At 34.4% G+C, this 27705-nt stretch overlaps 2 protein-coding genes across 15 annotated transcripts in view; one reads left to right on the top strand and one right to left on the bottom strand.

The window, feature by feature from the left end:
* Window positions 1–27705, top strand: part of phtf (putative homeodomain transcription factor) — a 36413-nt gene that overhangs the window by 5424 nt on the left and 3284 nt on the right. Inside the window, exons 1-2 of one of the 2 annotated variants that reach the window (XM_018011860.2) lie at window positions 25842–26117; window positions 27575–27642. In XM_018011860.2, the coding sequence (XP_017867349.1) occupies window positions 27617–27642 (26 nt within the window). In that variant the 5' untranslated portion in view covers window positions 25842–26117; window positions 27575–27616. Of the gene's footprint in view, window positions 1–25841; window positions 26118–27574; window positions 27643–27705 lie in introns of those variants that run through there. The other variant, XM_089470756.1, reaches the window with a different exon arrangement.
* On the bottom strand, window positions 605–24985 carry hlk (hulk). 13 transcript variants are annotated; one of them, XM_089470734.1, is made up of 29 exons: window positions 24906–24985; window positions 24253–24724; window positions 21894–22050; window positions 21663–21829; window positions 21103–21138; window positions 16530–16712; window positions 16293–16436; window positions 16093–16226; window positions 15844–16024; window positions 15451–15765; window positions 14680–14994; window positions 13970–14614; window positions 13718–13900; window positions 13518–13655; window positions 13267–13449; window positions 7499–7630; window positions 6918–7241; window positions 6659–6847; window positions 6455–6592; window positions 5092–5325; window positions 4345–4527; window positions 4152–4283; window positions 3744–3899; window positions 2628–2784; window positions 2399–2565; window positions 2186–2342; window positions 1952–2118; window positions 1709–1891; window positions 605–1494 (listed from the first exon to the last, which is right to left on the bottom strand). In XM_089470734.1, the coding sequence occupies exons 2-29, from the start codon at window positions 24476–24478 to the stop codon at window positions 1307–1309; spliced, it is 5514 nt and encodes a 1837-aa protein (XP_089326860.1). In that variant the 5' UTR covers window positions 24479–24724; window positions 24906–24985; the 3' UTR covers window positions 605–1306. The 13 variants fall into 13 exon arrangements, with proteins under 13 accessions (XP_089326860.1, XP_089326861.1, XP_089326859.1 ...); XM_089470735.1 differs by having other exon boundaries at window positions 24253–24705; window positions 24906–24978; XM_089470733.1 differs by having other exon boundaries at window positions 24253–24971.

The raw sequence follows: 27705 nt of genomic DNA, 5'->3' as shown, positions 1-27705 counted from the left end.
GCACGCGATAATGGTAGAGATAACTGAACAATATTGATATCTCCACATTAAAATAGAAAGAGAAAGAAAATAATCTATAACAAATAGATTAAAATGCCAAGAACTCAGAACATGAGATAATTATTTATCACATCACTATATTTAGCAATAACATTCGATAATTCAATACTGTCAATGAGGCTATTGTACTGAAATTTTCATTTTGCTTTGTTGTTGCCAACTGAAGTTTTCTAGAAAGCCGAAAAGCCTCCCGTGTTTACCTTGTTGAAATTTCAGACTGATAACTTAAGCTGATAGCCGCAGGGCATTCGCACAAGTTCCATTGAAGTGGGGAAGATATAGCAATTGAAATCAACAAGTGAGTGTGCCCGACTACGATATACCCTGAAATGATATTTTAATCAAGGCAGCTATCAAAAATAAAAATCTAGGTATTATTTAGTTATTATATTTTGTGGTATACATAATTTCAAGTGTCTAGATTTTGCGATTTACGTTGCGTTTATACTGATCAAAAATATATACTTTGGGATCTCTATCATGCATCCGGAAATTCAATATACCCTGAGTTCCCGATAAAAAAAAAAATATATATATATACATATTTATTTTCAAGAATTTAAAGTATTTTTTATTGATCCGTAATAGTTTTTTTTTCTTTTTGTAAAAATTATAATGATTTATTCTCTTTTATTTAATTATTGTAATTTTATTTAAATATAATTTTTAATAGTAATTACTATGACTTGAGTGTTGATTTAATTATTTATGTGTGGTGAAATGTGAGATTCCACAAATGTGGAAGCAGCCAGAAACTTGTCTCAAAAGGTATTTATATAAATGTTTACGTAGATCTGCGTAAAAGTCAACGGATTGTCATTATTATTATCATCAATATCATAATGATTATAGTACGTTATATTTGCAATGTTCTGTCACCAGGGACTTTTTCTCTCTCTCTCATTCTCTCTTTGGTTCTCTCGCGCAATACTTGGGGGCAGCATAGTCGGCTCTGTCGTTATAAAGTCATTTTGCTTAAAAGTCGTCTAATTTAGACGATTCCTTGATGATAGTTCGTTTAGTTTAATGTAATGCAATGATGATGTTTAGTTGTCTGCGTATGTGTGAGTGTGTGTGTGTGTGTATGTTCGTGTGTGTTCGTTTCGTTTATTTAGGTTTTTTCATTTGCTCTCGTACTCTCGCTCTTCTACGCATCTCTGGCACGCCCTTCTCGTAGCTGCCAATCCCTTCAACAATTCTCTAGTTGCAGTTGAGCTACAGTTGAAATTCACTAAGTAAAATCTCATCACGACTGCTTCGGATGCTGCACGGGCGGAGGCGGTGCCGGCTTGAAGCACTGCAGCAGAAACGCGGTATAGACAACGAATGCCAGCGCCAGGGCTATCAGAGCGTACATGAATATGTTCAGCTCTGGCTGACGGAAGCGATTCTTGCGCAGCCATTCGAGCACCTCATCCTCCGAGAGCAAATCGCCTGTGAAATGAGAAGGGGAACAAATTTAAATTTAATAATAATAATAATAGAATAGTTGCAAAGTTCAGAAATATATTTAATAATTATGCTATCATAGGAAAGTAGGACTCTACACTACCGAACAGCAGCTGATCAGCTAATCGCCCGATCGTAGGTACCCAAAAAGGATGAGAGAGGGTGCTGTAAGCGGAGGAAGCTCTACTTCTAGACTTACCTCTATATATGCTGGGAAAACGACGCCGGAAATAGACCATGGCTGGCAGTTTGGTAACGCCCCACTTTTTGGCATAGCGCGAATCGGCCATTTTGACAAAGGTTATATCCAGATTATCCGTTTCGCTATCAATATTCTCCAGTTTCTCCAACGCGGCCACGCTATCCGGCTGATTGTGCTCATCTGAAGATATTTATATATTATAAACAGCTACAATTTCTATAAACTATTTAGCACACTCACAAAAGAACACGGATAGAAATTCGTTTTCCTCAAGCAGCTTATCAAGCATTTTGCGATTAACCTCTTCAATTTCGTTTTTAATTTCGAATACATCCTGAGATGTTAGCCAAGTGATAACCTTATCATGCTGATGTAAATCACCATCATAGAGAACGGGCACTTGTTTGCTGAAAAGGAAATAGATGTTAATAATATATCTATTTTATCTTGGAGCTGACTGAGTTCCTAACTCACCGGAAATATACCAACGAGGGTATATTGACAATTTCGTATTTCTTGGCCGCTTCAACGCTTGCAATCTTAACAAAGTCAATGCCAAACATATCTGCCTCGCCATCAATTTCTTCCAGCTCCTCCAGAATTTCCTCACACTCAGCACAATCATCATCATCTAAAAGAAAATTCATTAAGCTCCCATGGAAATTTTGGGTAATTCTTCCGACATACAAAAGAACACAACTAGTAAAGTGGATTCAGCCATCAGACGATCCAACATGCGTTCATTAACCTCTTCAATTTCATCGGCCAATTCGCGATTATCATCGTCTATCAGCCACTCTAGGACAGATTGTTCATTCTGCAGATCGCCCTCAAAGAGCAAAGGATTGCCATTGCTGTAAGATATATATAGTATTAATATATAAACCAGTTTTCTCTATATTTAAGCATTGCGCACCGGAAGTAAACTAAAGCGGGGAACGTCTTAATGGAATATCTCTTGGCCAACTGTGGATCCTGTATCTTAACCATGTGTATGCCAAAAACATCGCATTCATCATCAATCAGCTCGAGACCCTCCAATATCTGATCACAGATATTACAATTGATTTTGTCTGGCAAACATAAATAAAATATATTTAATATTAAAATAATTGTATAATAACTATGATATATGAATGTGAAGCGCTCGCTGTGTAGTAGATAAGTTAGATAAGTTATAGAGGCAACGCATAAAGAGAAAACGCCAAAAAGTAAAGGTATTCGCGCCCAAACTAAATTTTAATATTTGTAATTTAATTGAATTGAATTTTTAATTTAATTTAACTTTGAATTTTGTTTCTTTTTAATTAATTATGTATGAAGTAAAAAGTATGTACCCTAAGTAGTTGGGTGGGGCATTTAGTTTGGTCGATAATACATTTAGTAGCCTTAGTTTTTATACTCATTCAGGGAGTGATAGACTCGTATATTTGTGGGTGTACTTGTGTGGTAAGCTGATAAGATTTTACCAATACAAACATCAGGGGCGTGGCAAATCGGGAAATACTATATGTGGAAAGGCTGTTATCTAATGCGTTAGAGACTTGAACAGGGGCTGCCTACATAGTATTAAATTAGATACTGGATAGGTTTTTGCCGACTGAAGGCGTGGCTATACCATAGTTGTATATTTATTAATTTTAGGTAGGAGGGCAGCTTTAATTTTCTAGCTTCTTCTACCGACGACCCAAAATAATTTTGAAAAAGCTATATTTTGTAATTCGGAGCTAAGCTCTACAATGGGAAAATGAAGTAATTGCCTTTCAGTTTACCACACAAAATTGAACTCTTTTTGGACCGTGAATGAGTATCATGCAGTCGGTGCTGCCCGACTGCAAAGTTCTTTCTTGTTAGTATAAGAGTTTGTAGAAGAGAGCAAAGAGATTGGTTTTTATGTTTTTTAGAATTTTTAGAATTGTTTATCTTGGTTAGCAGGAAACATGCGCGTGATTTTATTTAAATATATATTTTTAAAATTTTAAATATTCGTTTTTAATTCGTTGGGCTTTGGCACGATTTGAATACGGAATACCTTGTTTTTGGATACGTTTTCTTTTACGCGAAATGTAGCTTTGTACGAATTGGCTGGATGAGTATTTGGTTGTGGTCAGGTTGCTTTCTTTAAGACTAGAGGGTGAGCAGAAACTTCGACAGTAAGCGGGAGGCTTGCCCTTGCGCTCAGCCGGCACTGCGGCGTTACGGATATTGAATTGGAATATACACATACACACACGAATATATATGTGTGTATATATATATATATGGAATATTTGGATTGGTTGTGGTGGTGGTGTTTTGTGTTGTGGTGCATTTGGTTCAGTGGTGCAGTGGTGCATTTGGTGGTGGAGTGCCAGGGTATATAATGATATATAATTGATATTATATGAGATTATGATAGGATTTGGTTAAGTGTCATCGTCTATAGAGTTCATATACTTACAGAAATAAACAGCTAAATATTGCGTCTCTTCGACCATAGTCTCGAGCATTTGACGTGTTATCAGCTCAATGCGATCCTCGGTTTTCTGTGTTATAAGCCACTGTAGAACTTCCTCCTCCTCGCTGAGCTCACCTGGATGTAGTTAAACAGATAGGTGACTGGGTTTCAGTTAGGGCTATTTTTTTTGCCTTACCTTCAAATACATTGGGTATGCCGCCTTCGAAGTAAACTAGCGCCGGATACTCGTGCACTCCATAGCCGTCCGCCACAGAGAAATCGCGAGTTTTCACAAATGTGATGCCATGCTTATCGCAATCATCGTCTATATTCTCCAGCTCCTCCAAGACTTTGGTGCACTGCTCACAGCCATCGGCATCTAAGAGAGGTTTGTTTCGTTTTTTTTTTCACAAGGAGGAATATATGCATATAAGAAATTGTGTGCACACTGAACAACAGAAGGTTTTTAAGGGTACATAAGGGGCGTGGCAAGGTATATAATATACAAAGAACACACTACGAGCAAGCAAACTACACAGAAACTAAGCACGGGTTCAACAACTTTGTGTGTGTGTTTGTGTGTATGTGTGTATAAAAAGGCACATAGAGTATATATACATGGGTAAGAAGATAGCACAGCTAGACACATTTAGAGAGTGTGAGAGAGAAAGCTAGAGAGAGACAGAGAAGAAGAGAGAGTGTGTGTGTGTGTGTTTGTGTTTTTGTGTGTGCTTGGAGTGAAGGTGCGCTACAGCAAGTTTCTGGTTTTTTGTTTTTGGGTAAGACATTCTCACAGGTGTATGTATATACATGTGTGTGTGTGCGTGTGTACAGGTGTTCATTGGTATAGGTGTATGTGTGCTGGGTGTTTTTGTGCTTTGGTTAAACATTCTTGGACTCATTCCATTTGATTAAATTGTTTGGTCACGTTTGGGTGCGCTACCATCTTCATGTTTGCCCGCTGCAGCGGCAGCATCCGTTGCTCCACCCTCACCACCAGCACCACCAGCAGCAGCAGCACCTGCCTCGGCAGCCGCAGCAGTTGCCTCTGGATCGCTGCCAAAGGCGGCGGCCGCACTAGCTGACCCGCCATCCTGTTGATGCTGTTCGCGCTCCTTTTTCAGACGCGCCTTGCGCGCTGCTTTCGAATTGCAAATATCGCATTTGGTCTTATTCCCTACAGTATGTGATTTGTTGTTTTTTTTTTGTGCAGTTTTTTTTTTTTTTTTTTGTTTAAATGATTTTTGATAGAAATATATAAATGTGGTAAAAAGTCTTGTTGGTTAGATACATTTCAGCGCTGATCAAATTTATATATAGATAAATAAGAGCTTAAATAATAAAGACCTAAAGAAGTAATTCCCATATTGACTGCAAACTGTTTGCGCAAAAGAGTGAGCATAAAATATACCAAGTACTTGACTTAAGACAAATGTGACAAAATGCGAGACGTTAACAACATAAATGCGCTGCAAAGTATGCTATGAAAAATTGATTATTTGACTTGTACTTCAGCATAGTTTTATGTCACCAAACCGATTGCAGCTGTAAAACGTTTGATAGACTTAACAAACTTTCTACTTTTTTTGGGGTTTCTAATACGAGGTTTGTTCGAGAAATAATGTGAATTTGGATTTTTGATTGAATGGATGATTAAATAGGAAATTCAATTTAAATTTAGTGAATTTGAGTCTTCTGTTGGTTGAATAAGGCACGAGACGTTCACGCTGCACTTTATGGAATGCTTCTTTAGAGAAGAGAACGGCAGCAGCGCAGTCTTAGAATAAGAATTCTTTAAGTACTTTGAAATTTTAATGGCTGAGATTCAATAGTCAATAACTTAATATTTTTTAAAGTTAAGAATTAAATTTTTTACTCTTAAGCTTCAGATTGGAGTTCACTAAAGTCGTATTGCTTTTAATACGAATAAAATTTTTAAAAAAATCCCTTTTGGTCATAAATTTATTTTAAAAAAATAAAAATTCTGCGGATATAAAAAATAATTTATATTTTTTATGTTTTTATATGCATAGACTAACTTATATTAAATTTTTAAGTGCCAACAAATTCGATCATTTTGCATGATCAATTGATCAATTGAACAGCTGTTCTGCTTGAGCTCGAAATGAAGCCAAATTCTAGAAAAATTTATAAGGAATAAAAGGCAATGAAGCTGCAATCAACGCATACCTTAAAAATATACCAAAATCTTTACAAAAATCCCAAAAATTCACAAATTTCGAACACGCCTCGTAATTAGCTAGATTTGTTAAATATATCAGACGTTTTGGTTGTATTGAACTTACAGAAATAGACGGCAATGGAGCCAGACTCTTCGATTAATTGAACAAGTCTTTCGCCTTCGAGATCTTCAATAACATCTCCACTTGGATCCTTTTGCGTAAGTAACCAAGATAGGATCTGTTCTTCTTCATAAAGATCACCTGCGAACAAGAATTTACAATTTCAGTAACTGAAGTTTGCCCATAACTGTTTCTTCTGATATTAACCGGCGTATATAACTGGCTCCTTGGAGGTGGGCTTAAAGAACACAATGGCGGGCAGTGCGAAGACTCCATATTCCTTGGCCATTTGCTTGTCGTCGATTTTGACAAAGTCAATGCCAGCCTTGTCGGCATCATCATCGATGTGCTCCACCTCGGCCAGGACGCGTGGACACTGCTTGCACTCGTCGCTGTCTGTGATGGGTATATAAAGGAGAAGTGATTCCCAAATATGCCTAAACTCTATGGAGTTTGAGCGACTTACAGAATATGACGGCAACATAATCGGAATTTTTGCGTATTTTCTCAAACATTTTCCGATTGACCTGCTCGATGTGATCGGTCATTTCCATGTTCGCAGGACTTGTCAGCCAATCGAGGATCTCCTCTTCGTCATCGATGTCGCCATCGTAGTTGATATATTTGCCCTTGCGGAAATAGGTCAAGCCGGGCGGATTTCTATAGCCATATTTCTTGGCCATCAGCTTGTCGTGCATTTTGACTATATAAATGCCATATTCGGCAGCCTCATCGTCGATCAGTTCAATGTGGCGCAGCACGCGCGGCGAGTCCGGATCATCCTCTTTATCTGCAAAACATATGGGAGAAGTATAAACGTTTCATAAATTTAAAAATATTCCTAAATATAATTGAGAAATTCTTAAACAACTTTTCTATTCTTCGCTTTTTTTTTTTTTTTTTGTTGGGCAGTTACAGTTTTTAGTGGGCGCGCAAAAAAAAAAAAACTCATACTAAAGTACTTATGTATATATTGATATCTATATTTATTTATTGATATTTTTATTCAGTTTGGTTTATGCTTAGCTTTACCTTATGCATACTTACAGAAGACAACCGCTAAAAAGTCTTTGGTGGCTATATATTCAATTAGTTGATCGCGGTTTATAAGCTCAATGCTTTGATCGGCCTTCTGTTCCAATATCCAATTGAATACCTCTTCGTTACTCTCCAAATTACCTGCATGGCAAACGAATTGTTTATTAAACATTTTTGACAATATTTTTGTTTTGGCATTGAATTTTTATTTTTAATTTTTTGTTTGTTTTTTTTTTTGGTTTCAGTTTCGCACATACCTGTTCGCTGCAGTTGGTCAATCAATCAAAAGTTCTTTTCATTGTTTTCTCTTTATAAACAAAATTAATAAATTTTGGTTTTGTTTTTCTTGTTGTTTTTTTTTTTCCTCTCTCTATAACAATTGGGCATTGTGCCAATATTTGTGGAAACTGGAGGCAATATTTTTCATTTGGCTGACAATTTGACTAAAAATAATGCAAAATCTTAAACAAATTTTTACATATCTGTTTCAGATCTATATATAACTGATGAATAATTACCGCAATCGATATACGAAAACCAAAAAAAACATGATAAATTCTATTTTGTTTTTTTTTTTTTCTGTTTGTTTTGTATTTATGCGAACGCTTAGAAAACTAAATAAATTTTGGTTTATTTTTTTTATTCATTTGCAATTTACAATTGTTTCAGTTTTTCGCTATTAAATTTTACAAAAGTTTGTGTGTGTGTTTTTTACATATAAATAGTTTAAAAAGAGTTCATAAAAACTTTAACAAAATACACATTTTGCTTGAGTTTTTTTTTCTCAATAATTTTTGAGTTCATCTTTACAACTGCTGTTCAACAACAAATATATAAATAGTTTTATAAAGCTTAAAAAATAAAATTAGATAAGTTTTTCATTTTCTTTTCTTTTTTGTTTGTTTGTGTTGCAAATATCGATAACAAATTGGCTAAAAGTGAGCCAGAGCAGAGAAGAGAAGACAGTGAAAGAGAAAGCGGTTTGCGAGGCCAGTGTTGCAAAATGTCGCAACGGATTTGACAGCCATTTTTCTTGTATATGTATATATATTAAGTATACGAACTGTATGATGCATAGAAGCGAGTATATTGAATTAGACAACAAAGTAGTTTAGTTCAGGCTTTTTATAGTAAGCTATGTAAAAATATAGTATAATATATAGTAGTTGCATTTGCGCTTCTCTCTCATTGTAAAATTGTTTAGAAAATATTTAGCATTTGTTTTGTGTTTTTGTTTTTTTATACGCTAGCTACATACATAAATGTAAATTGTATATATCGTAACAAAAAAATAATAAAAGTAGTAAGTAGTATCAAAAGTAGTTTATGCTCAGTTATTGACAATCTAGACTTTTTTTTTGTGATTTTTTGAATAATGTTAATAGTTTTTTTTTTTAGTGTTAATAGTAAGTTAAGTTGTTGCAGTAATTGCTTTGAAATTTGAACAAAGTTTGTTGTTTGGCGCAATTGAAATCGAAATCCATTGACAAAAAAATGCAACAAAATTGTTTATTTAGACAGGCAGCCTCAACAGAGAAAAAAGTTAATTAGCGCAAAAGTGCAAAAGTACCAAAAAGAGTTTAAAATTTTCTGTTTTTTTTGTGAGTTGCGTGGCCAACTTGATCAGCGAGCTGGCCAATTGGTATTTCCACTGCAGTTGACGCTGCAGCACGCGTGGAACAAAATGAGTGACAGTACTTCACTAGAAAAATTCGTTTAACATGTCGTATGAGTAATATTCGGGTATTAAATATATTAAAGTAACGCATTGTGCATCCAACTCACTTTTCTTTCTGCATTGTTGTTCTTGTTGGGCAGTGTAGCTAAAATGTTTATGTTTTTAGTATGTATATACATATGTGTTTGCTCTTTGTTACACAACCAGCTGAGTTAAGTTTTCGTTGTTGTTGTTGTCTTTTTGGATGCACTTACAAATTAGGATATTCATGACAATCACAAACAAAAATCACACATTAAACTTGATCGTTCAGATAGGGTTATATATATGTTTATATATATATATATATATAAAGTAACCTGTTGTTCAAGGTTTTTATTTTTTATTTTTACAGCGCTCTTAGATCTTAGACTTATGCGTGCTTTGCTTTACTTAGCTTTTTTTTTTAGTTTTTGTTTTTGTTTTTACATTGCATTTCAAAGTTTCGTTTGTTACTTTAATTTGACATTCATACAAACAGTTTTTGTGCGTGTTCTTAAATTGTTTTTGTTTTATTTAATATTGTTGCCTTACTCCCACAGAGAGATATCCTGAAAAATGAGGTCATACAAATTTTTTAGTCGATTTTGGAAAAAATTAATGCCTGCAAGACACAAAAAAAAAAGAGAAAAAAAAGAGAGAGAGAAATATACAAATCAAATTACAAGCAGATATGTCTGTTTTGTGTTTTTTTGGATGGGTGTATATATTTATAAATATATGGGTTTCAAAACTGAACAATCTCTGTCTATTGATATATGTATGTTTTTTGTGTCTATCAATTTGGAAAGTGGGATTTTGGTATTGTATTCTCACGCGACGTACCGGTTTTAACGTTCAGCTTATTGCCAGACTTCTTCGACGATTTCTTTGGTTTCTCCACCTCAACGGATTCATCATCCAGATCTTGCACTTTGTTCAGGGGCTTCTTGTTCGATTGGCCAGATCGTTTGTTGGCATACGAAACTTTCACCAATGGCACATCATCATCGTCATCATCATCATCATCGTTGTCGTCATCATCATCATCATCATTTTTGTTAATAACCTTGCGCTTTTGTGTCGGCTTTTGGGCATTGGCATTGGGCTTGGGTTTGCTTGGTGTTTGGCTCGATGGTTTTTGGTTGGTTGTGCTGGCAAATTTGAAGTTGCCACCTTGACGCTTGCTCGATTCACCATCGCTGTGTCCGATGCGCTGGGCGGTCATTTTAGGAACTTTCGTTGACTTCTCCAATTTGGTTGGACAGCATTGGAATGGTTTGTAATCGTTGGGCACATAACTGTTGCCGCGCTTAGCTGAATGGCCGTCGTGACCCAATCCAACATAGAAACATTCGTCATCTGTTGTGAGCAAACAAACAAAAACATTTTGTCAGATTGTTTAGTTCTTAATTTTTTTTTTGTTTTTTTTTTTTTTTTTTTAATTTATAGAAATCACTAACAAGAAAAAAGTAAACAAAAGTGCATAAAGAGTAGGCGAGAAATTACGAAATAAAAGTCATAAAAGTTGCTTTTATTTAAAAAATCGTTTTATCATTTTTTTTTTTTTATCATTCTTTCAACACCTTCGAAATTACCACAAAGAGCAGTTAGTACGATTTTTATTTTTCTTCAATCTTTGATTTCTTTCTAAAGTAATTAAGCGTGCTTTATGATTGAACAAAATTAATTTTTGTTTATATTTTGCTTTTGATCAAAAATCGTTTTTTCAATATTAATTTTTGCTTTTTAACTAATAACTGACAAAATGCTTTTGATGCTGACTGTACAGGTATTAAGTCCTAATCGAGTTTTGTACATTTTACATTTTTTTTTTTACATCTATATAATATATATTTAATTTTATATATTATTATTATTATATTTTTCTTTCTTTAGCTTTTGGTTTTTCGTTTGTTTATAATTATTTAGCAGAGCGGGTTCGATTCGGTTATTATTCATAAGTTATAACAAATAAAAACGTTTGCTTAAGTATTAAGAGAACATAATAATTATATCAATAATCCAAATAATTAAGTTATTAACATTTGCTTGATTTCATTTTTTTTTTTATTATAAAAAAAAAAATAATATATGTTTTTTTTTTATATATATATATTGTCAAACATTGTGTCAGCTATGATTTTTGCATTATTTTCAATTTTTTATTTACCAAATTTGTTTACTTTATTTTAAAGAGAGAGCGAGAGAGAGAAAGAGAAGTTATAGGTTGGGGGAACTTCAAACAGTATTGTAGGTAAATCGAAGCATTGGATAGGTCTTTAATACATTCACGAGGGCAAACATTGACGTGGCTTTTAGACTGTGTGTGTGTGGATGTATGTTTTTATATCATATATTCATATTTTTATATGTTTCGTATTTTCATATGGGTGTAGATGAATTGCTTTACCACAAAAGCTAAGCGCAACACACATTTATATATATGTATATATCGCTTTTGTTACCTTTATGAAATGCATTTCTTGTAATCCTTTTACCCAAGTCTGTAGATAGACAATGAAAATACTGTAGTGTGTATTATGGTCGGAATTGTATTTGGTTTGGCAGTTCAGGGAGAGGAGTTGACAACAAGAAAAACAACTTCAGTTAGTGCGGCAATGGCAACTCACATTCACGTATTACCTATTTCATCTATAACATGACCCGAGCATAGATCAGAAAGCCGATGTATCGTTCTGCCTTTAGCTCTGTGCTTATAGACTTGCTTGCTGATATCTTCTTCTTCGTCATCGTTATCTTTATCGTCATCGTCATCGTCGTCGTTATCATTATCATTATCGTCTTCGTCTTCATCTTCGTCATCATCGTCGTTATCTTTATCATTATCTTCATCATCATCGTCGTCATCATTCTGTATGTCATCGTCATCGTCATCGTCATTATCCTCGTCATCTTCGTCATTGTCATCATCATCATCGTTTTCGTCTTCGTCTTCTTCCTCGTCGTCATTGTCATTGTCTTTGTTATTGTCATTATCATCATCATCATCTTCGTCATCATCATTATCATCATTATCTTCATTGTCATCGTCATCGTCATCATCATTGTCCTTATCGTTATCATTTTCATCATCGTCTTCATCTTCATCATCATCGTCTTCATCGTCATTATTTTTGTCTTCATCTTCATCTTCCTCTTCATCATCATCATCATTGTCTTCATCATCATCATTGTCTTTATCATTTTCATCGTCATCTTCATCCTCATCATCATTATTGTCGTCATCATTGTCATCGTCATCTTCATCATTGTCGTCGTCGTCGTCGTCTTCATCATTGTCGTCGTCGTCGTCGTCTTCATCGTCTTTGTCATTGTCGTTATCTTTCTCATCATCGTCTTCATCTTCGTCTTCGTCTTCATCATCATTATCCTCATCGTCATCATCTTCGTCGTCATTGTCATTGTCATTATCGTCATCTTCATCCTCGTCATTGTCATTATTGTTGTCATCGTCATCGTCGTCGTCGTCATCGTCATCTTTGTCGTTATCGTTATCGTTATCGTCATCGTTATCGTCATCGTCATCGCCATTATCATCGTCATCGCGTGAATGTTTTCGTAATCTTTGTTTTCGTATCGTTTGTTGCAGACGCTTTAGTCTTTCTCTTTTATCCACATCACTTTCTTTTGGATAGCTCATTTTAACAATTTTCTCATCACTTCCATCGTCATCGTTGCCTATTATATATCGTATATATATCGAAAGTATTCATTACGTTTTGACATTTTACAAATGGCTATAAACGGGTAGAATGATATTTGGATATATCCGACTTGCTTGGATTTGATATGCAATCTCTATATGTATAGAGATTTTTTTTTTTTGTAAGTTTGAAGTTTGGCCAAGATCTTGTGGGCTCAACTGATTTGGTATTGAATGTTTGGCTTATGAGCGTGAGTTAGAAAGCGGAGAAAACATTTTGAAATATGAACGCTTACTCTTTTGATTGATTAACCACTGCAGCACACGATTTTCATTTTTGAGATTACCTATAGGATGGAAGACAATTCAATTTAGATTTCAATTAGCAAGCCAGCAATATTGAGGGCAGCTTACCATCATACATGATCGGAACGCCCGTCTCGTAGTAGACTAGGGCTGGGAATGCGAAAATGCCAATTTCATGGGCCAGCTTCACGTCATTCGATTTGACAAACTGAATGCCATGTTTATCGGTATCGTCATCGATATTCTCCAATTCTTCCAAAATGCCAGGGCACGTCTCACACTCATCATCGTCTGTAAAAGCGGATAGATTATTACGATTAAACTCTAATTACATTATCCTATATATAGACTCAACGCACAGAAGAAAACGGCTAGATGTTCAACGTCGTTGATCAAAACTTGCAGCGTTTTGCGATCAACCGATTCAATAACATCAGCAGTCGATTCATGCAAATCGATAACCCATTCCAGAATTTCCTCCTCCTTCATCAGATCACCTGTAAACCAAATTTCTTATTACATATGTACCCATCATCAATTAGTTTTATGTTTTTCTCACCGGTGTAAATTGTTCTAAACTTATGTCTATAAAATGCAAGCGCCGGCAAACCGGGCAGATCGTATTCCTTATCGATATCGTCATCGGATGTCTTTACAAAGTCGATGTCTTTTTCCTCGCATTCGTCATCGATGTTCTCCAGTTCGTTGAGAATCTTTTGCGCCTTCTTATCGCCCTCAGCGTCTGTCAGATGTATAAAAGTTAAATGTGAATATATTTTTTAGGTTTTCTGTTAAGATTCTGAAAGCTTACAGAAGAACACAACGACATGATCGTTTTCAGCCAATATCTTATCCAACATTTTTACATTGACCTCCTCGATTTTGCCGGGAATTTCGAGGGTTTCGTCATCGGTGATCCAGGCCAGAACCTCGTCCTCGTCATCCAAATCGCCAGTGAAGTGCAATGGATCACGATTTCTGAAGAACACCAATCGTGGATAGGATTTGACATTATATTTCTTAGCGATGCCGGTATCCTCAGTGGTAACAAATATGATGCCAGCCTCATCGAGTTCATCGTCGATGCTCTCCAATGCGTTCAGTGTGTGATCGCAGGTCTCGCCCGGTTCGCAGGGACCCGTAAAGAATACGACAACATATTCATGCTCATTGATCAAGTTGACAAGAATCTCGTCGGTGACCTCCTCGATGGTAGCTGTTTTCTTCTGCACCAACAGCCATTCGAGGACCTCGTCCTCGTTCATCAGATCACCTTCGTAAAGAGCCGGTATCTTGTTCTCAAAGTAAATCAATGCTGGCAAATGATCCAGACCATATTCCTTGGCCTCGGCGGCATTATCGATGCGCACAATGACAATGCCCTCCTTTTCGAGCTCATCGTCAATATTCTCCAATTCGTTCAGAATGCGCATATCCTGTTTGTCATCCTTATCGTCTGCAAATAAAATATGTATTTGATTTAATTAATTTTATAGAGTACTAGATTTTATCTGAACTTACAGAAAATGACCGCCAGATGTTCGGTGTTCTCGACCAGTTTGTCCTTCATCTCATCGGTAACCTCGGGAATTTCAGAATAACGCTTCTGATGCACCAGCCAGCCAAGCAGTTCATCCTCCTTCATCAGATCACCCTCATAGATGTGGGGAATGCCGCGCTCAAACAGCACTATCGATGGTATTTCATCGATGCCCCATTCCTTGGCCTCCTTGTCGTCATCGATCTTAACGAACGCGATATCGTTTTGATCGCATTCATCATCAATGTTTTCCAATTCGGCAAGGATTTTCTGTGATTTCTTTTGATCTTTGTCATCTGTGAAGAATTGTGTTATCGATTATATTGGTTATCAAATGACAGAGATTGAAAATAGGAAAGAAAAACGCATCACAGGCCTTCTAAAGTGACTACTGAAAAGCTCTCAACTTGCAACTGTTTTCATACTATGATTTCGATATATAATAAAATATATATATGACTATAAGAGGTCCTCAAACTTCTTCCTTTTTTTCATATTAATGTATTATGATTAGTTTGAAGCGCTTTTGATGAAATGAATTAATTTTTATAAGCACATCGAGCAGCTTTTGATTAAACGCCAGACACTCAGACACACCCCGGTTTTACAAGGAATACAACATACAAATATATATAGATATATAAGACGATCTATGTTACATTATCTACAGCTGCATGGGATATATCCGGCATGGGATTTTCTTTAATTTTGGATGGGTTTCTGCTGGGTTTTGTGGCCCAGAAATCACTTACAGAAGAGCACGGCTACGTGTGGCATTTTCTCAATGATCAAATCCAACATTTCATCTGTAATGTCTTCGATTTGATCGGAACTAGTTTGTTCTTCTAGCCATTTCAATAGTTTCTCCTCGTCCTCCAGATTGCCTTCGTATATAGTTGGAATGCCTTTTTCAAAGTATATCAGTTTAGGAACTTTATTGATGCCATATTCGACGGCCTCCTCGGGATTGTCGATTTTCACGAAAGTAATGCCCAGTGCGTCGCATTCGTCGTCAATGTTCTCGAGCTCTTCAAGCACCTTTTGGGATTTCTTGTCGTTGTTGTCGTCTGGAAAACAACAACCAAACAACAACAACAGATGTAAGAACAACAACAGCGTCTAAATCTTGGGGTAGATATATTTACAGAACAGCACTGCAATGACGCGTCCTTCCTTAATCATTGTATCGAGCATTTCATCGGTGACATCCTCGATCTCATCATGTTCCAACTGACCCAACAACCATTTAAGTATCTGTTCCTCATCCATGAGATCGCCATCGTAAACGTTTGGAATTTCTTTTTCAAAGTATACAATTGCCGGAATCTACATGGACAGATCATACACATTGATTGGAACTGCAGTTAGATGAATTTCGTTATTGTATTCCGTACCGAATCGATTCCGTAATCGGCTGCGGCCTTGGCATCATCGATTTTCACGAATTGTATGCCATGCTTGTCGCAGTCATCGTCGATTTGTTCTAGCTCTTCCAATACGGTCATCGAATCATCATTGCCGTGATCATCTACAGAGACGTTGATCGATCTAATTATCGAGCGAGTACATATATATATATACCATGTATACGTACAGAATAGTACAACCAAATTATCGATATTGTTAATGAGCGTCGACAAGGTCTTGGATGTAACATCCTCGATCACATCATCCTCATCGCCGGTCGATTTATTTTGCACCAACCACTCCAAGACGTCCTCCTCGCGCTGCAGTTCACCTGGACACAGTTTCGATAATTACAAAACAATCGATTTTCGATACGTATATCTGTAAGGGGTGCAACTCGTTTAGGGATCTGGGCATGCTATACCTTCATAAATAATTGGTGTCTGATGGCGATAGTAGACCAATACCGGCAGATTGCCCAAATTGTATTCATCGGCCAATGCCTCGTCGTGGATCTTGACAAAGCCGATGCCCAGCTGATCGGCCTCGTCGTCGATATTCTCCAATTCTTGCAAGGCCTTGGCGCACTTGCGGCACTGCTGTTTATCTGATGAACGGATGGATGTGCAAAGATTAGACAAAATTTAACAGCAATATCAACGCCAGCACAGGTTGACATTAGACTTGGGCTTTGGTTTGGTTTGTGTTTGATTGTTTCTTTTTTTTTTTTTTTTTATTGTAGCACAACAAATTGTTTAGTTTTTTGCGTGCTGTATAGATGGTAAAGGTAGGGACACACTGTGGGGTAGAGTGTAGCTATGGGTGGGGCTATGCTTATTTAATGGCACATAAGTAACGTATTTATATCGTGTGCAGCGCTGTAAGGTTAAGGTTAATTGAGTACAAAATAGATTTAACGTTCAGGTGGGCATGCAACAATACAAGAATAGAATGGAAATAGTCTTGAGCTACGAGCAATTGGGAATCGTATTTGGATCGTTTATCGCTTGCCAGCGAATGGTATTGAAAATCTCATTATTTTCCTATCCAAACGATTCGATTTCGTTTGTTTACAAAAAAAAAAAAAAAGCAAAAAAAAGATATAGGGGAAATGTACAAAGAAAGGAAAATAATTACAGAAATCTTTGTATACAACCTGTTGCAAAACGCAGCGGAAATGCATACTACAAAACAATTGAAGACGATTTCAAAGAGCTCACCTATTAGACCATAAATATAATTCTATATGTGTACGCATACAAATGCAGATACCAATATATATACATACATATATCGAGCTATTCTCTGCCTAACTGTATAAAAGCTCGCTCTTTCTACTTTGTCATTTCGTTTGCTATATTTATTCATTTTGCTGTGGGTTCGTCTTTAGCAAGCTTTTGCCTTTGTCACTTGCTGCGTATACGTAATATTCTATATTACAATTTAAATGTATTTATTTGACAAGTGTCTTAAAAGCTTTTCAGTTGAATATAATTTACAATATTTATTATTGAATCAATTTTTATTTTGTATAGCTTTTTAATTTTTTAAAAATACGTTTTAAATACTTTTCTTTTTGTTATTTAATGTTTGAATTTTTATTTTATTTTAATTTATTTTATTTTATATTTTATTTTGAAGAAATTTTGACTTATTTTATTTTAAAATAAAAGCATTAAATAATATTATTATTAATTAAATTACTTTGCTATTTTATACTTATTCGATATTTTTTAATTTAATTTTAATTGCTTTAAATAGCTATAAAAATGTTTTTATTAAATAAAATACCTCGAGAAAAATTACGAAAAATTCTTTTTTTGAGACAATAAATATATTTGCCATGGAGCAGCTATTCTGACCGGGTGAGTGGGTGTCGCCAAGGTGGCAAGGCCACAGACACATATAAATATATATATCAAAATGCCCACAGTCACACACCCAAACACACATACACATACACCCACCCACTCACACACACACAATTTATTACTGTGCAGCGCCAGTGACTAAACATGTTTATGTTTATACTTTTGACAGGTTTCTCGCTGAAATTGCATTTAGTATGCAAAACAGCATTAATGAATTTGCCGCAGACTTGGGCAGAGACTAAAAATAGTGCAAGTCAGTCGGCTAGCGCACACACCACTAAATATATGCATATATATTATATACATATATAAATAAATACATATATATTTATTATGTAAAATTGCATTTGGCTGCAACTAAAGAGCTTGCCCATAATGACATCCATGCCGGCTCGTGTGTGCCAGCATCTTGATGTATTGCTGTATGCAAAAGCAATTAAAACGGCTGTCTGTCTGCAGTTCTATGAAAAAAAAAAAAAAAAAAAAAAAAAATGAAAACAACAACAACACAAAAAAAACTACAAAACAAGTTGGGCAGCTAAATGTGATACACATTCAGATACTCTGCAAAAGTTAATAGAGACTTGAGTGTGTTTTGATGTTCCAGTTCTTCTGACTTTTAGCATTAAAAATAAATAAATAAATATAAATAAATAAATACACATATACATATTTTAATTTATATTCTAGTCGACATAAATATAAAACAAAAATATATTTTCTTCTTTAATGAGTCAAAGAAATTAAAAAAAAAAAAAACCGAAAAATTATTTACAGGGTATCTAAAAAAATCCCTACTACAGAAAAAAAAGTAGAAATAGTAGAAAAAAAATAAATGTGCGTTTGTCGATGCGCTTAGAAATTTTCGACAAAAGGCAGAACAATGGATGCAGAACAGAGGAAGGTAGCAAAAATATGTTGTTCTTGTCTCACCTACATGCTGATCATCTCTATGCGAAGACCTTTGTGCGCTGTCTGCGCTTTATAAAAATACCCGTACTATTGATCTATACATACACATAGACTATGTGAGTGCGTGTGTATACAGTTAGTTGTTTGAAAATTGAGCAAAAATAACAGCAGCAGCAACAGCAGCAACAGCAACAGCGAAAAATCATTTTGTTGGCCAACCAACTGCTTGAATTTCTATTTATAAAACCAAAATTGTAGGTGGCTTCTGATGTGTTGAAAAAAAATATAAAAAAAGGAAAGGAAAAGAAACGAAATAAAAAAAAAGAACTTGCTGCAAAAACAAATAAATAAAGCTGATCTACACTTTGTTGTCGTGCCCTTGCCCCAACTCCCTCTATTCTATCAGCCTCTCACTCACTTTATGCGCCCTCTCACTTGCTCTTAAGAGCTAATAAGTTGATGTGCTTTTTACGAATTAGTTCATTTCCTTTGTCCATATTGACTGTGGCCAAAACTTATTTCCCACTATAGGGGCTATCATGTCTATATAAGTAGCTCTGATCTCTGATCTCTCGGTTACCTAAGGAACAATTATATCACAAATATAAGTTAGTTTCTCTATTTGCCATATTGACTTATTCCTGCACTTGATGTGTTTTTTTTTTCCTATAACAACTCGGTTAGGGCTGGTTGCGCCCGCCGGGCCAGAAACATGGTCTGGCGCTGAGCCCAGACGTGCATGTGTGTAAATGCTGCTGCTCTTGCGTTCACTTGTTGTTGGAATCTTATTTTTATACGTATACGTAATATTTGACGTTATTTTCTTGTTTGTTTTTTGCTTTCTGTCTGCGTGCGGCGATAGCACAATTGAAATCAGCCAATTTGTTAGCCAGTTACATATGTCATTATCTATTATCTATGAAAATAAATGGCTTTCCATTGGCTATATATTCTTACAGTTTTATAGTTACAGCTACATTTTGACTAAATATATTCGCGTCTTAAATCTATTTGAAACACTCAAATTAGTAAATAAAGGTCGTCTTTTAGCAATTTAAAAATAATTTTAATTTTTTTTTTACAATATATAATATGTATATATAAAATAAAAATAAATTAATTAACAAGTTTTTTTTTAGTAAATAAAATAAATTGTTTAGACTTAAACTTATATACTTTAAAGCTTTTGAACTGCATAAAATGTATCCCTATTTACTAAAAATAGCTTACAATAATTATAATATATATTTCAATATAAAATAATATATATTTATAATAATAATAAATATATTAATATCTTAATTTAATTTAATCGAATATTTAATTAAAATTGCTAATATATTATTAACTTCCATAGCTCGCAAATAACTGTTTATCGCTTGTCTCTGTCTGCATATTTGTCTCTTTCATTCACACTTTGAGAAAAAACTTAGAGTGGAAACGACGCTATCAAATTCGTTTGCAATCGGAACCTTTTATTGGCTTTGTCACGATCGATTGGTGGAGTTCTTTGAATGTATTGGTATGCATGCGAGGGTTATGCTTAATGCACTCAACTGAAGATAACCGAAGGGTCTTCAGTAGAGCGAGAGCGATTGAGAGGGTAAAGAATAACAGTTACTTGTGAGCTATTTTAATTCTTAATAAAAACATATCTACTGAATTTCTTTCAAATAAAAAAGCAAAGATTTTAAATGATTATTTTTTATATATTTATTTATTTATTTTATTATAATTATTATTATTTTTTTATTTTTTTATTTTTTTTTGGGTATTTTATTAACGTATAAAATAATATATATCTCATATTTTTTATACATTGAATTCGATTCCCATAACTAATAAAAACCCAACCAGCTTGCTCGCTTCGCTCAAGGAAATTAAAAGCTATAACCATCAGATTAGGTAGAGGCAGATATAAGTACATTTATATATACATATATACACAGAAGGTAGAAGGGGAGATGAAAAGGTGTTAAACATATTTACATATTTACAGGTGAGGTTTTTGTTGTGCATATGTTTTAGTTTACTTTTGATTTGGTTGATATTGTTTTTGGGAAAATATTTGGAAAATTACGATGAATTGTACAAGTTTTGTTTAATCAATGCTTTAATTGGGTTTTTGCATTTTGCATTTTGTTTAATTGGGCTGAAGTGACAGGGGAAATTCACAAGTCAAAGGACAACCCATTAACATATGCACAAACTTACCCATTACCCGGGGTGGGCATGTTTCATGATCGGGACCTGTAGTCGTTTAAATAGATATAACGCATACAAATATATTGCAAATATACTATATATGCTTCGAGATATGTGTGTGAGGCGTTACATAAATAAATATATATAAATTTATATATATAGTTGAGAGATAGATATAGAGTTAAGTTGCCGCCGTACTTGGGTTAGTTACAAAATAGAACAGTTTAGTTAATATTTAATTATTTAAATATCTCAATATATATAGATAATATTTTTGTATAACTAGGTAAGATTGTATTCAAGTTTTGTTGTACCTAAGTTGTATGAATTTTTTTTTTTTTTTTTAGTCACAAGAGAGCTTAACTTTCATTTCTTTTGTTTTGTAAATTGTAACTCAATTCAAATTTCTTTTAACGCTAAAAACTGCAACTGCTTTGAAGTAAACATAATCAAAATATAGATATAGATAATAGATATATATATAGATAATCGAACAAAGAATAGTTTGTAGATAGAGAGAGATAGATAGATAGATAGAGCAATGATAAACAACTTGAACTTGTACTCACAGAAGAGAACGGCAACAAAATCTGTATCCTCGATAATCTTTTGCAATATCTTGGCATTGACCTCCTCGATGCGATCGGGCAGATCCATGGCCTCGAGTGATGTTAGAAAATCGAGCACGCCCTCCTCATCCATCAGGTCGCCATCGTAGATGATGGGCTCCTTCTCTCTAAATAGTACAGGGTATGTTTAGTCAGTTGTTGATGTTGCTCTCTCTCTCTTTGCTGTTTTACCTGAAGTAGGTGAGCGCTGGGAAGGTTTTGATGCCATATTGTTTGGCTAGTCGTTTGTCGTTAATTTTCACAAAGTCCACACCGAACGAGTCGGTGTCATCGTCAATTTTTTCGAGCTCCGCTAAAACCTTATCACAGGTAACACAGCTACGCGCATCTGCAAAGCAATTAAAAACAATTGTCTAAGTATATAGAAATTTCTATAATTTATTGTTGTTGTTGTTGTTGTTGTTGGTGTTTTTGTAGAAATCTTTATGAAGATACCAACGGGAATTGACGGCTAGCAACTGTCGCGTGTGACGCCAAATGCTGCGGCGATTATTCATAGCGCTAAAAGGGATGCATCATCATCGGTAATGCCATTAGCCACGCCCCAGCGCCCCTCATACATACACACACATATATATATATATATATTGTCAGAGAGAGCAAGAACCGCAAATGGCATTCTGGGCAGGCTGGGCGACCTGGCTAGTGAATGAAATGACAGCAGCAGCAAATGAAATTGCATTGCTATATAGTACATGACAGATATACATATATGCATAAATATATATAAATTGTATATATGCTATATATGTCGCCTATATGGTTAGCTATTAATGTGTGCACAACTGCCAACGGCATTTGGCTAAATTAATTCATAAAAATTTATGCAGCAACTATTAGGGAAATGAATTACAGCACACACACACACCCACAAAGAGCTGTCTGTGCATGTGTGTGTGTGTATGGGTGGTTGCACGCCTTTCTCTCTCTATATATATTCTACAATATATAATATCAATACATTGTACACAATTCACATTTCTATGAACCTTTTGCTTAGTCAAAAGTAAATTTTTGTTTTTAATAACCAAATTTTAGCAGCTAAAAGCAGTTTGCATTGGTTCTATATATATACGATATATATCTATGAAATACTTGAACTTCATTTGCTGTGTGTGCGTGTACGCTTTTTATGGCCGTCAAGTACATGAAACAGATGCTCAACTACATATTACGTATACGTAATATTTGATTGAATTCGATTTTATGATTTGATTGCAATTTGCATTTGTTGGGCTATATGTTATTTATCCATCAGTTTACATTGTTTTCACAACACATTGCAATAACATTAATAGGCATTTAGCAAAAACAAATAAACAATTTCATTTTGATGGCCAATTGCAATGGAAATTTGCGTAGGCTTCAGAAATAATTTTATATTTCGCATTGTTTCTTTGTCTGAACATTAAATATATACCATTGACATTTTTTATAGATAGATATATATGTGTGCATATTTCTTTGTTTATAGTATAATTTTTTTTTTTTCAGTGTCAACAAATTAATTTCTGGAAAAATTGAAATGAAATTTCAAGTTTATTTTCTTTGGTATTAACTGGCGACATTGGAAAATAATGAACATATATATTTAAATAAATATCGTAAATTTGCGCGTTTATATATTCAGAAATGATTTCCTTCAAACGTAACAATATCCACAATCCGAAGGTGATTAACGTTTGGAAAACTTATTTAACATGTTTATGGTTTAGCTATTTATAAGCAGCTAAATTAGAGCGTTTTGTTTATGCAAAATTTTAGCGCTCAATTTAAATGATATAGATATGGATATAGATATATACATCATACATATTCATACATATACAATTTTATAAGCTAAAAAACGCTGCAATAAAAATTTCTTTATTGCCTTTAGAAATGGAGAAAGTATGCGCCTGTAATTAGCTTATTTTGATTCTATTTATTTATTTTTTTAACCCACACAAAATACTTTTTAGATAGAAACTAAATGGGCAATTATTTAAGCTCTGGGAGGGCCTCGGGCATTGGCTAACTTATTTACTGGGCAATTTTTTACTTAAATGCTACAGAATCCAAAGACACAGACGAGAAAGGGAGAGGGAGAGAGAGTGGAAGAGGGAGAGAGAGAGAGAGTGAGAGAGAGAGAGCGCAAGCAGACAGCACTAAAATAAAGCACAGAGACGGCAATTTCTCATAGCCAAAAGCGTTTTGCTGCTCATAAACAGAACGCAAAGGAAAACCACTAGAGGGAAAAATAGAAAAACTGAACAGAGACTAGCAACAAAAAAAAAAAAAAAAAAAAAAGTTGAAAAAAAAAAAAAAACCGAATGAAAATCTCAAGACATTTCGTACAACGAAATTTTTCACATATTTTCACTTGTATGCGAATTTTTAGAATTTTCACTAGAGAAAATTTATATAATATGGCTTCTGTTACTATTTCGAGTCGCGCACGGCCATCAGCGTGCGTTTGCCCGGATCACAAAATTCTCGCACATTACTACACAACAACAAAGGGTGTGCATGTGTGTGTGTGTGTACTTACACCAGAAGACGGCAACATAATCCTTGTCAGCCAATAGCTTTTCCAACTGCTTGGCATTGACCTCCTCAATAACGGCTTCGGGCTCGAGGGGTGGCGCCGCCGCCGCCGCCGCAGCTGCCGCTGGCTGTGATCCTTTCTTATTAGCGCAATTCACATATCCGGGAAAAGTCAGTGCCAGTAGCGTACACACGAGCAATGTTAGAGTTTTTATTCGCGTGAAAGTCATCTTACGAATGCCTTCAGTACGACAGTCAATGCAAATTGGCCGTTGCGATTTGAATTGATTAAATTATTATGATTTATTATAATTCAAACTCTTAACTCAAACATGCGTGCGTGTGTACATTTATTTATTTTATATAAGTATTATTATAAGAATTATTGATTTAATATTTCAAAGTTAGCAAAAAATCGTCGTTTCGTCGTTTTTGTATTTTATTTTAAATTAAGGCACTATTTTTAGTTGAAAAATCTTATTTCATTCGCGTACACAAATACATGGGCGAAAATATATATAGGTTATATATATATATATATGTATATATATGAGAAAATTAGATTATATATATAAAAATATATATATATACATAGAGATATGTATATACATATGTATGTGAATTTTCTATTAATTGAATGGTTTCCGCGGACTGTACTCTTTTCAGTTTTTCAATTTTGTTCCACTCCGTGCAGAGGTCCGCTCGCAACTGAAAGTCTTTTGGTGAACATTCTATGCCATTCAAGAGGCCTAGTCAAGCTTTAGGGATCTTATATTTCGGGTATTTCGAATCTTTTTTCATCGATTCTTTTTCGTTTCTTTAGCTTTTTGGCATAGCTTTCGGAATGAGCGATAGAGCGCCAAGTGAAACGCTGCATGATCGTGGAAAGAGTGTGGTGAAATGTGAATAAAATTGAGCGTATGCTCTTCACATCATCCGCTTTGCGTTGCAATTCTTTGTTTATGCATCTTGGCACCACTACATATATGTATATGTACATATATATATAGACGCTCGGTGGTCTTACGAAACTTCCTGTAAAAACAAAACACAAAATAGCATTGTATTCGTATTGTATACATATATACGCAACTGTGCGAGCGAAGGTGGAAGAGGAATTGTGAAACGCGTGAAACACATATTATATACAACAGCTGCGAACATATGTGAAGGAAAACGAAATTAATAATTGTTGATTTATTTGTGCAAATGATGAGATGTATATATTTTTTGATTACAAAAGTGCTTCACATCAAAGGGAAATATGTGAACGAAAATCATGAAATGAAAAGTGATTCAAAAAAGCGTTATAAATATCTGTTATATATGACAAAAGGTATTCTCGTTGTAATAAAATTACTAAATTATATACTCATATTTGTAGTAGTTCTCATGAAATATAAAATAAATTAATATCAACATATTAGTATATAACCATATAACTATCCAAAAATTCAAAGTCTAACATTCAGCAATAAAAACTTTCAAATTACAAGTATCGATGTCATTTACAAATACAATCGCTACTTAGCAGCGATATTCTATCGATATTTCAATGCAACGCAATATTTTTGGCTTTACAGTATTCGGTCACACTGCACATATATCACATAAATTTTGTTAGAGTAAGACGTCTCGTCGCACTCTATTCCGTCAACTCAACTATTTCGGCCATAAATGCAAGTGCAAAAGACCAACAAACAAACGTTGGTATGCGTAGTGCATGCTAAATTCGCAGTGAAACCCTCAATAGTCCAAAAGGTCTTTTAAGTGCGTCGCGTTACAAACAAAAATAAACGAAAAATTCTTGAACAGTGCAAAGATAACGCGCGCATATAAAAAATCGATTCATATTCCTTCAATTTTTAGGTAAAGTGCAAATTGATGAATGTAAAGTGTATTAATTTAATGTGTGTAAGGTGTATTGTGAACTATTGAACAACAACTAGAAATGGTTCACCTTGAACTCTCTGGCATTGCAGAGGCACTGAGGCACTGCCGCGCACATACCAAAGCAATAAATAACATAACAAATTGTATTGTGGGTTTGTTTGTTTTCTTTTTGTTGTGTACTTCCTCTTCTTGATATTAAGACACACATACATTCGATTGCAAAAATTGACATTGATAATTTGTGTCTAGCTCTTCAGCTAACAGCAACGGTCGCCCTAGTAAGCTTTTTATCACATTTCAATGTGAAGGTGAAAGTTATCAGCTGCTTGCAGCGCTTTGGCAATTGTAAATGTTGTTTTTGTATCATTTGTTATGGCAATGGCGACTTTTGTATGCCCTTTGTATGTCAGTATAGTTACAGCCAAGTTTGAGAACAAAAGTATGTGTATTTTGAGTATTCTTATTTATAAAATTTGCTATAATAAATAAATGAAAAATGTTTACCAAAGTATTCAATATGTTTGTATAGCTTTTCGAAGGGCATTGCAATTTCTTATCAGCTGCTTGTAACGGCAAATTGTGGAGAAATTGTAGAGATTTTGTTATGAATTTTTTAGCTGAGCGATGGTGACTTTTGTATGACGTTTGCTAAAGGAATTAGCTAAAGAAATTAAGCTTTTATTTGTTTATATAAAATTCATATACCAATATATTTTAAATATATTACTAATTATATATATATACTATATACTATACTAATATATTTTAAATATATTGGTAAATATTTTTAATTTTCCCAATGTTGCTTTTTTACTTTAAAGACTCTGCTGAATGAAGATATAATCTAATAATGAAATAAAAATTGTAAATCTCTAATCTAATCTAATCCTTATTTACTTTATTTTCGTTATACTAAATAGCACGCATGGAATATTATTTTCAAATATGATCAAATTAAATAAAGCTTAAATTTCAGTTCTAGAGAATTCTGTAATCAAGACTTCAGACTCGAAAAAGTCAATATCAATAATATCATAATTTGCCAGTTGCTTACGATCCGTTGCGCATATCGAATGTTAGGCTATTAAAGTAAACAAATTATTTAATTGTAATCAGCCAAATGGCTAATAACTTTAATTATTTATCAGACAGCTGTCATTGAAAAACCACTAATCAATTATTAATCACACTTACTTCTTGTTAACTAAAGCGCCTAACCAAGGCAGGTTCAAAGAAACCAGTTTATCGGCAATAATTGCAGCTGCTTAAGTGAAAAAAGAAAATACAATATTATGAATAGTGGCAAAAATACCCCAACAGATGAATTTCAATTGCTTGGCCCGTTAAATCTGCTTTCTGTAATTTTATAGCGCAAGTCGGTTTAATGATCTTTAATGATTTGTTTGCTCTATTTTCTTAAACTATTTTTTCAGTCGGGCGCGTGACAATTTAGTGGCTTTTATGTCAATATTACTATGAAATTGGATGAAATTGTCGCAGGGTAAGTGAACAACAAATTGCATAAGATGCATTTGACACACATTTGTTATTCGTTTGTTTATTT

Source organism: Drosophila arizonae, chromosome 5 (assembly GCF_054131065.1).
Source record: "Drosophila arizonae isolate 15081-1271.41 chromosome 5, UAZ_ARI_1.0, whole genome shotgun sequence".
NCBI lineage: Eukaryota > Metazoa > Arthropoda > Insecta > Diptera > Drosophilidae > Drosophila > Drosophila arizonae.
This window is presented reverse-complemented; position numbering and strand designations above follow the sequence as displayed.

What these genes read in the sequence shown, in the direction of transcription:
- hlk (XM_089470734.1), bottom strand. Translation starts at nt 24,478, where the DNA reads ATGACTTTCACGCGAATAAAAACTCTAACATTGCTCGTGTGTACGCTA. An exon ending in ATGCCCACCCCGGGTAATGG is followed by an intron (nt 16,713 to 21,102) that starts GTAAGTTTGTGC and finishes TCCGTTCATCAG; the next exon opens with ATAAACAGCAGTGCCGCAAG. An exon ending in AAAACGTATCCAAAAACAAG is followed by an intron (nt 2,785 to 3,743) that starts GTATTCCGTATT and finishes TATGTTTGCCAG; the next exon opens with ACAAAATCAATTGTAATATC.